Genomic DNA, 9949 nt, shown 5'->3' with positions numbered 1-9949 from the left:
CATCTTGTTTATATCAAAATCAGCAGCTCTCAGTGAAGGATCTGATGAGCTCATTCACTCTAAGGGGTAAATGATCAATAATAAAATGATGTGTCACCCCTTCTAGGGCTGGCCACTGTGGTATGGTAGAAAGAACACTAGAATAGGAATCAGCAGACCCAGGTACTAGTCTTCGTTCTGTCAATGAGAAAGTGACTTTCTCATTCTAGACCTCGGTTTCTCTATCTGTAAAGTAAGGGGGAATGTACTAGATGATCTCTAAGTTCCTTCTAGTTCTAAAAATCTATTATTCTATCTATTCAGGAAATTTTGGGAGGGGAACAGCTATGAAATAGAGAAATTAATGATAAAATAGAAAACATGACTCTATTTGAATGTAAAAAGGGATAGGGTGGGGGTAAATGGCTTGATCCAAAGGCATGATTTTCTAAGAGAATCATTTCTGGGTTCAGGAACAAGGTATGGGAAAGAGGAAAGGAGAGGGAGATCATTTTTTGGTGGAGGACCTACCTGGGATCTTTCAGTCATAGACTTGAAATGATTGACTGTTCTACATATATACATACATATACATACATATATATAATGCACACTGTATATATAATATATTTACATGTGTATATATATTTGTATGTACATGCATACATATACATATGTGTGTATATATGTATATAATTTATAGATATATAGATAGATAAACAGACAGATAATCCTGTACCTGGGCAGCTAAATGTCACAGTGAATAGAGCACAGGCTTAGAATCAGGAAGATCTGAGTTCAAATAAAGTCTCAGATACTTACTGGCTGTGTGATCCCAGGCAAGTCACTTAACCATGTTTCCCTCAGTTTCTTCATCTGTAAAATGAGCTGAAAAAGGAAATGGCAAACTACTCTAGTATCTTTGCCAAGAAAACCCCAAATGGTGTTATGAAGAGCCAGACACAATTGAACAACAAAAATCCTGTACCTAAATACTATACCATGGTATCTGATTGTGTGTGTGTGTATACACTTAGATGATCAAATGCATGTTCTGTGACAAGTTACAGGTTTATAAGTAGTCTTGATTACTTAAAAAAAAAAGATTTACTGACAGTCAAATATAATTATGTTTAAAGTGAAATATATTATTTTTGTCTACAAGTTCTCAATAGCCTCCAAGAGATTATTTTTTAAGTGCAATTATTATTCCACCACTATGAAATATGCCACAAATGTGGTAATAGCAGATATATTTTGATCCTTTAGCTTCAAGTTCAGCCAAGTACATTGCTTATGCATCATTGCCTCCATTAAAACATTACCTTCTTCTTACAGCTGATCAAGCGGACCCGTGCAAATTCATGGCATGTGATGAATTTTCACAGTGTATAAAGAATGAATGGACAAAAGAGGCTGACTGCCTTTGTAAGCCAGGCTATGTCAGCCAAGATGGACTGCCCTGTCAAAGCCTGTGCGACATGGATCCAGGCTTTTGTGTGAACGGAGGAAAATGTGAACTGGTTCCAGGAAAGGGAGCTGTTTGTAGGTAGGCAAATCAATTGAATTGAACACAATGTACTGGAAATCTTGACTTTTGAGTAGCCCGTTGTCCAGAGCGATTATTGTAGCATTCCCTTTCAGCCTTGCAGCAATACTTGCTGCAGACCAATGACCAAAGATTTCAGGCCGATTTCAGAAAGTTGTATTGTAGATTGTAAAGCAAGCTTCCTCTTCTGTTTTTTTAAGAATACAAACTTGCAGGATTACAACTTGTTTTTATTTTCAGAAAGTTCAAGTAGTTAAATACACCAACGTAGAGAGTGGAAAGAGTACTCAGTACTGGACCTATTCACTTGACTGACCCTGAGCCTCAGTTCCCACATTATCCCCTCAGAGAGGACTAACTCTCTCCCCTTCTTGAGACCATTATTTCTTGAACAAGATACATTACAGAAACATTTCTATAAATTGCTTGCATTTTTCCTCATACCAATTAAAATATAACCTTTGTTTTCTCTTAGGTTGGAAACTAAAAAATAGAGTAGGTATATAATATTTATGAATAAAGATTTGTTTTCTGTCTGATATTAAGTGACAAATAAAATTTAGTATTTTGTATGGTGGAGGATATTTTGAGAGTTTAAAACATTTTTTCCCTTCAAAGTAAGATAGTCTTAAATGCAATTCTGTCTTATATTTAGGTCAAATGAGAAAAGACCTGTATTTAGAGTCAGTAGATCTGGTTTTTAATCTCAGCTCTAATATTTGCAGTACTTTGTGACCTTGGACAACTCAGCTCACCATTTGGGGCTTCTATTTCTTCTTTAATAAGATGTAGGAGGTGGGGAAAGAACTAAGTTTATTTTTCAATCAATTATGAGGAAAGCAAGAGACATCTCTACTTTTACAATGATTTCAATCTAGATAGCTCAAATTCAGTCAATAACATTTGTAAGAATATAATAGTAACACAGTGAGTGTCAAACCCAGGGCTAGGAAAACCTGAATTCAAATCTGTCTTCAGACTCTTACTAGCTCTGTGAGTCTGGGCAAGTCACTTAACCCCATTTGCCTCAGTTATCTAATCTGTAAAATGAGCTGCAGAAGGAAATGGTAAGCCCCTCCAGTACCTTTGCCAAGAAAACCCCAAATGGGATCATGAAGAGTTGGAAACAATTGAATAACAACTTCCCTTACAAGTCTGAGTTATGATATTTTCACTCTAAAAGATCCAATCCCTGAACTTTCAAACTCAGAAACTCTTGAATTTAGGTTTACCCCTGTAAACTCACTCCAAACTTCATGTAAACTTCATTATCCATGTAAAGTTCACTCCAAAGATAGTGCTCCCCAGGAAAGTTCCCTTCTTTGACTATAAAACTAGATCCCGAGACTCTACCATCACCTGCATCTGCAGAGGAGATTTAGGTTTAGGAAAGTGGTCTTTAGCTCCCCTCTAAGATTTCATGTGAGCATGTTTATACATACCCACACAGAACAGTAACAGTGACTTATCATGTAAGCATAATACCATGGGAGATGTGCTTATACAAAGCCTTAAGGGGAGTTCAAGGCCACTGTGCCTAAACCTCAGCCTATTTATATAGGAGAGAGGGAGAGAGTAGCACCCCAAACTCCCCCACCCTCACTTCCTGCATCTGGAAGAAGACAATGACTGTGTTCTCCAGCTTACCTTTATAGACCACAAAGAGAGGTAGCTGATCCTCAATCATTCAATCACTAGTATTCCTTGTATCCTGTCAGCTGCTTTCAAACCATCTTTACCCCAAACATTTTTAGCCCTGCCATTGTTGCTACTGCTGCTTTACCCTGAAGACCACTGAGATCGAAAAGCTAAGCCACTCAGCTCAGCACTAAGACCATGCATCCTCAACTTTAGCCATTTTCCAAATTTCACTGAACCCTGTTTCCCTACTTTCCAACTGGATAGAGTGCTAGGCTTGGAGTCAGGAAGACCTGAGTTGAAATCCAGCCTTAGTCACTCACTAGCTGCATAACCCTGATCAAGCCACTTAATCTCTCTCTGCCTCAGTTTCCTGAAATGTAAAATGAGAAGACTAATAGCATCTACCTTGCAAGGTTGTTGTGAGGATCAAACAAGATAATATTTATAAAAATACTTAGCATAGTGCTTGGCATATAGTAGATTTTATAAATGTTCATTCTCTTCCTTTTCCATTCCCCTTCCACCTCTTATCCCAAAACTTTAATTAATTCACCACTATCATTGTGGTATTAATGTATTATGTATTAATAAATTGCATTGTTCCAGTCAACATCATTGTGATTTCCCTGGCCATAAATCTCTTCCCTGGCCACTGCTCCATATATATATATTGTCTCTCACATTAGAATACAAGCTCTTTGATGTCAAATATTGTCTCAATTTAGAATAATTAGTTCATTTTAAACTTAGTAGCAATACAATGGCCCCTAATGTCCACATTAGTTCCTTCCCCTGCAGCCTTAAGTTTATTTTAGACTAAAAGTCATAAATTCTATTACAATTGCTCCAAGAACCTACTTAGGAAAATTCATAACTTTTACATAGTAGTTGGGCTCTCTGCCTAAATTTATATTTGTTTCTCTACTTAAGTCCTCCTTCTGGTAGCTGAGGGAAAATACAGATAACAGAACAGAAGATTAGAGTAAAAATCTGTGGATAGATGGGCATCAGGAAAGGGAGCTGGGGGAAGGACAGACCTTTTCTCAAGAATTCCCTCCATCCTTGAGGAGGTGGGTACACTGATAGGTTCAACCTAGGCTTTCTGCTCCAAGATACTTTTAGAGAAAGAGATCCTACTCAATATCTGCCTTGTCAGCCACAATTCATCTACATTCTCCTCCTCTACTTTCATTGATTAACTAGTCTTCCAGTTAGTGGCCCAACTCTGTATGATCCTGCTACTTCTGTTTCTAGACCTTGGAAGTTTTCATGTGGTTCTAAGATAGTTCCTTTCTTTAATACAAATTCTTTAGATCATGACCAAGTCTCTCACCAAAGGCCTTGATTGATTTAAGAAGATATATAAGCCCTGTTCATACCCTATTCTGACTGATTGATTCAAACAAGAAATATTTTTATCTAACAAAGATAATTACTTTTAGGTAGATGGGAAAATCAATAGAAGCCCACATTTACAAATAAAAACAGTGACTGACATTTCCCCAAAAGAAAGAACAACTGAATTTACACAGAAGAGTAAGAAGTGGGTCACTTTCTGGCCATTCTCTCTGCATTCTCCCCATTCTCACCCCAATCAATGAGCATTTATTAAACACTTACTATGTGTAGCACTGAGTCAACTACCAGGATACAAAGACAAAACTGAAACAACCCCTCAAGAAGTTTACATTCCTCAGAGAAGAAAGGAGAAATAGAAAATAGGATATTTTCCAAGGTGGTGTTTATGAGATCATTTTCCATTTGTGTAAGGGATTGAGTAGCCAAGTCAATTAAAATAGTAAACAGGAGTGGAAGGAAAATGTGTGATTCAACCAACATAATTACTGTGCATATGTGATGTGGATACAAACAGTGCCCTAAGGGTCAGTAAGTGTCACTTTCCCCAGCTCTCTGAGAGGGGTTGAGACTCATTCTATAGCCTATCCTGTAACTTGATGTTGAGGTCAGAGTTGGGAGAGCTGGTTCAGATTTGAAAGAATTCATTTAGACCTTCCCTGTAGCCACTGGGAGCTTTATTGATGCAAAACGAGCAGGCCTGACATTTAGCAAGGAGCTAAACAAAGGCACTGATGTAGAAGAACCAGCCTTTTATAGACAGAAAGGTATACGGCCTGTAGAACGATTTTAGGGTTTCTTGTGGGGATTGGAGATTTAGGGACAGGATAAGTCTTACAAGGCAAGGATACAAGATGAGGACAATGAATGACACAGGATAAGGGAGACAAAGAAATCTTATGACTCAGGATGTGGGGGGAGACACGGAATTTTATGATCTACAATAAGGGGAATTTTTGTGGTATTTCAAGATAAGGGGAGGACACCTGGGCACCAGGGAAAGAGCAACTAACCCTTAGGGCACCTTTGCATCAAGAGACTTTAGGGCACCTTTAGAGGATAAACTGGGGAAAGGGCAACCCAACCCTTAGGGCACCTTTGTATCTACATCAGGATAATTTTGAATTGCTATGGTTGTGATCTTCTTTGACTATAATGTAGAGTATTCCAAAATCTTAGTTCAGTTTTAAGTCATAATTGCTTAAAACTGAACTAAAACTTTTGGAACACTGTGTATTTATTTTAATAAAAAGAATTTCTGTAACTCTGAAAATTTTATTTAAATAGCTATGATCTAGGAGACTTCAGGGTTAACAGAAAACATAGGCCTATAAGGAAAAATCAAGACATCTCCCTACTTACGCTATTAATCTAAACTTATTGGAAAATAAATTTGGGGAAACTAAGTATGATTGTCATGTTGATAGCATTTTAAAATACATAAACTCATGGAATTTTAGAGCTGTATTAGCTAGTGCACTTCCTCCATTTTTCAGATAAGAAAGCCCAGAGATAGGAGGTGTCTGGCCAAAGGCCACAGAGTATTGGATTCTGTCTCTACTTAAAGTAAGGAAAGAACTAGCAAAATTCTGTTGGAATGAGTGCCCTAGGCAAAGCTGTGTCTGTTTTCACAGAATAGGCTACTTAGGTTGATTTATTTAGTTCTGATTCTATTGCAAAGTCATTGCCATTCATTGTATTTCTTAACCTTTGTATTTTTTCCTCTAATCTTGTTCAGCACGAATTTAGCATTAAATATTTATGAATATACCTTATCCATTTTTCACTTTCCTCATTGTAGATGTCCTATACACAGACACAGGCTGCACAAAGAATTGTACTTGATAAAATTCCCTCCAGAATTAGCAAATCCCTTCATTTTCAGAGTGCCTCATTTTGGATTAGATGATCCTGACTCCCTCTCTCCCCACCATCTTTCTGATCATTAGGTAAAAGAAACAAGGCAAAAGCTCATTTAATTTGTACCAAAGTATTTATACTTTCCCCCCCAACAGACAAACATCTTAAATTTTGTCCTTAAATTCCACAGTGTTGTGGTTTTTTTATGTGCAAGATGTCCTCCATTGTTGAGATGCTCTCAGTAACTGTAAACTGGGAATCTGACATTAACTCACAACTCCCCCGCCCCTTTCTTTTTAGCATGTTGACCTACACACCACTCTCTCCAGTGACCTCATGTCAATCCTGGAGAGATCAGTAGTCATAAAACATTACACAAATACAAAATCTCGACTTGATGCACAGGAAAAATGCATACTTTTCCTCCCAGCTTAAAGGACAGGTGCCCCCAAAGCAATGCCACTCTCCATTTTCATGTGCCCACACTCACTTCACAACTAAATTTGGTGTGAAGTTTCTTCAGTCTCCTTCCAATCTCAGCTTTGGAACTAAAACCACCAATTTGTCCAAATCACTGACCTTCCTGGTTCTGTTAACACTTAGATTTAAAAACAAAAAACAAAAAAAACCCATCAGAACAGAAATATTTCCTCTCAGAACAGTTGAGAAAGTGGGACATGGCTTGGAAAACTATCTTGATTTTTTAAATGTTAATCAAGAAAAGGATAACCAGCCACAGCCTTGACATTTTTTTTGTAGGTCACCAGATCATTCTTTGATAACAGAATTGACCAATTAGGATCAGGAATACTGAATTTCAAGCAACAGCAAGAGAACAAGGTACAATCATACCTGCTGCTTTTAATTATGTTTTGTATTCTGTGGTTGAGTGGGAATTCATCTGTGCTTGAGTCATTTTATGGAGAGCCAAATAAATATACTTTCCTTTACTAACCAGATCTTCCTATACAACCATATTTTTTTTAAACCTGAACTGTAATTTCTCTGAGTAGGGAGTCAAGGGTAGAAAATTGCCTCTATTGATAGAGAACAGCTATTCTCCAATTTATCATCTTAGAGAGTCCCCTGAGGTATAGTTTAAATAACTTGCTCAGGACCACGCAGCCACTGTATCAGAGGCAGGATTTCATCTTCCTAACTCTAAAACCAAGTCTTAGTCTAAAACTAAGCTTCCCACATACACACACATCCACCACCACCACCACCACCACCACCACCTCAGGAAGGTAAATGAAAGCCTGTTTTCTTGAGGAAATCAATCAATAAGCATTTATTGTTGTTTACTTTGTTTCCAACACTGTATTAACTTAAGGCAAAAAAAAAAAGGTCCTTGATACATTCTATTGAGGTAGCAATATGCATATGTATCAGTAGACACAAAATATAAACATAAAGTAATTTGGTTGCTGAGGGAATAGATGTTGGAAGATTAGGAAAGACCTCTTATAGGAACTGACTTGAATAGAACTTTGAAAGAATTTTGGGATTCTTGCCAATTGCCAAATTTTGCCATTTTCACTTTCACAAGGTCTCTTACATTCGACCCCTTCTCTCCACTCACACAGCTACCACCTGTAATGGTAATTTAAATGGGAAGATCAAGTCACATGGAAGCCTGAGTCCCATGGAGCCTGTGGTGGGAGGAGTTTGCTGAAAGGGTGGAACAGGAAAAGGCAGAACTGGAGCAGAGCTGACAGGAAGTTAGTGATGAGTCTAGTCAGAGTTAGGAAGGATGCAGGCATGCAAGCAGCTGGCTAGTGTGAATGAAAGAGCTTGTTTGAGATTTGTTTAATGGAGCTGATTTGTGGGAAGCCTAGTAGGGGGAAGACTTGGGGATGCTGTTGTCCTCTGCATTGTTAATGTGTATAGATTTTTGTTGCTGTGATGGATTTGGCTTTCTGGTGTCTGAATAAATGTTTTGATTCTGCCTTCCATGTGAAGAGTCTATTCTATTTCGTGATTCAGAATTGTGCTGGGATATTCATGGCTGCTGTGGGTGCTGTGAAAATTGTATTGGCACTACACCACCTCAGCTTAGTTCCTCATCACTTCTCACCTATGTTATTGGTGTTGTTACCTCCTAATTGGTCTCCCTACTTTAAGTCTCTCACAACTCTCATCCATTTTACACATTGATGCTAAAATAATTCCCCTTAAACCTGAAACTGACCAAGTAGATCCCCTATACAATTGACTTCAGTAGCTTCTATTACCTCTACAATAAAATAAAAATTCCTCTGTTTAGCTTTTAAAAACCTTCATCATAGGGTACTTCCAGCTTCTTCCCTTCCAGCTTCCTTGGATATTAACCCCCCTCTTCTGCTTTCTGAATCCAACCAGACTGGTCATCACACAGGACTTTCCAACACCATGGCTTTACATTGACTATCCCAAATACAGAAAGTAATCCCCTCTTATCTCTATCCCCTAAAGTCCTTCTCTTCCTTGAAGACTCAGCTCAAGCACCATGCTCTGTGTAAAACCTTTCTTTATCTCTTTGTCTTCAACTGCCCTTTCCCAAACTATTTTATATTTAACTATTTGGGATGCATGTGTGCATATGTATGTATACATGTATTATTCATGTTGTCAAGATAACAAAATTAAAATCATTGTATTTAGCATTTACACAAATCTAGCATCCTCCATAAAATGCTTGCTATATTAAAATAATCAACAGAAGAAACTACTGTTTTCTACTCTCTCAACTATGTCTTCAATTCAATTCAACCTTCATCAAGCACCAGTTACATGTAAGGTGCTCTGCTAAGATCTTGGGGATACAGAGGCAAAAACAAAGCACCTTTTACCCTCAAGTATTTATACTCTTCTGAAATGAAATCATATAATTTCATGATTGTATTTTTAGAAGCTGGCATTTTCAGAAGGAATATTTTATACTTCTATGAATTACATATATTTATAATAATTCAGGCACTGTATTTTCTCTCAGGTACAAAGAATAACACACTCATGCAAAACAGTGTTAAAGAGGGAAGGTGTAATATCAGAAACTCCTTAAACTTCATGATCATATAGTCACATTACTTTCATTTTTATTTCTTTAAACTACAGATGAAAAAAACCCTTTTTTCCTTTATCTTAATTTTTCTGAACATTATTTTGAGAAGAGAATAATTCCTATGGAATTTTGTCCATTAATTACACAGCTGTATAAATAGATTGTGTACTTCCATGTGTTTATATAGTCATTCAGAAAAATTAACTTTTAATTATTCTTGTGTCTTGGTGATGCCATGGAAAAATGCCTGGGTGTGAAGTATCTGGGTTCAAATTACAGCTCTGCAACTTACTGTGTGGCTTTGGGTAATCAACACCTTTGAGTCTCAGTTTCCTCGTCTATAAAATTATATGAGAATGGATGTCTCTAAGGTCCCTTCCAAGTGTAAATTTATGATCTTTTGGTTCTAATCTAAGATAAATATGTTTAATTTAAAATTCCAAAGTGGAAAAATATCCAACATTAACCAGTCAATGTCTGACAAAATCTTAAGTGATCAGCTGGGGTTTATCACAAAACCC

At 37.2% G+C, this 9949-nt stretch overlaps 1 protein-coding gene across 1 annotated transcript in view; it reads left to right on the top strand.

Moving 5' to 3' along the window:
- The window catches only part of IMPG1 (interphotoreceptor matrix proteoglycan 1), a 125415-nt gene extending 123883 nt beyond the window's left edge, over positions 1-1532 (top strand). The window contains exon 15 of the mRNA XM_072638061.1: positions 1318-1532. Within this exon, the coding sequence (XP_072494162.1) occupies positions 1318-1532 (215 nt within the window). The remainder of the gene's footprint in view (positions 1-1317) is intronic.
- Positions 1533-9949: the final 8417 nt, after the last annotated feature.

This window comes from Notamacropus eugenii, chromosome 2, assembly GCF_028372415.1.
Source record: "Notamacropus eugenii isolate mMacEug1 chromosome 2, mMacEug1.pri_v2, whole genome shotgun sequence".
Lineage (NCBI taxonomy): Eukaryota > Metazoa > Chordata > Mammalia > Diprotodontia > Macropodidae > Notamacropus > Notamacropus eugenii.
This window is presented reverse-complemented; position numbering and strand designations above follow the sequence as displayed.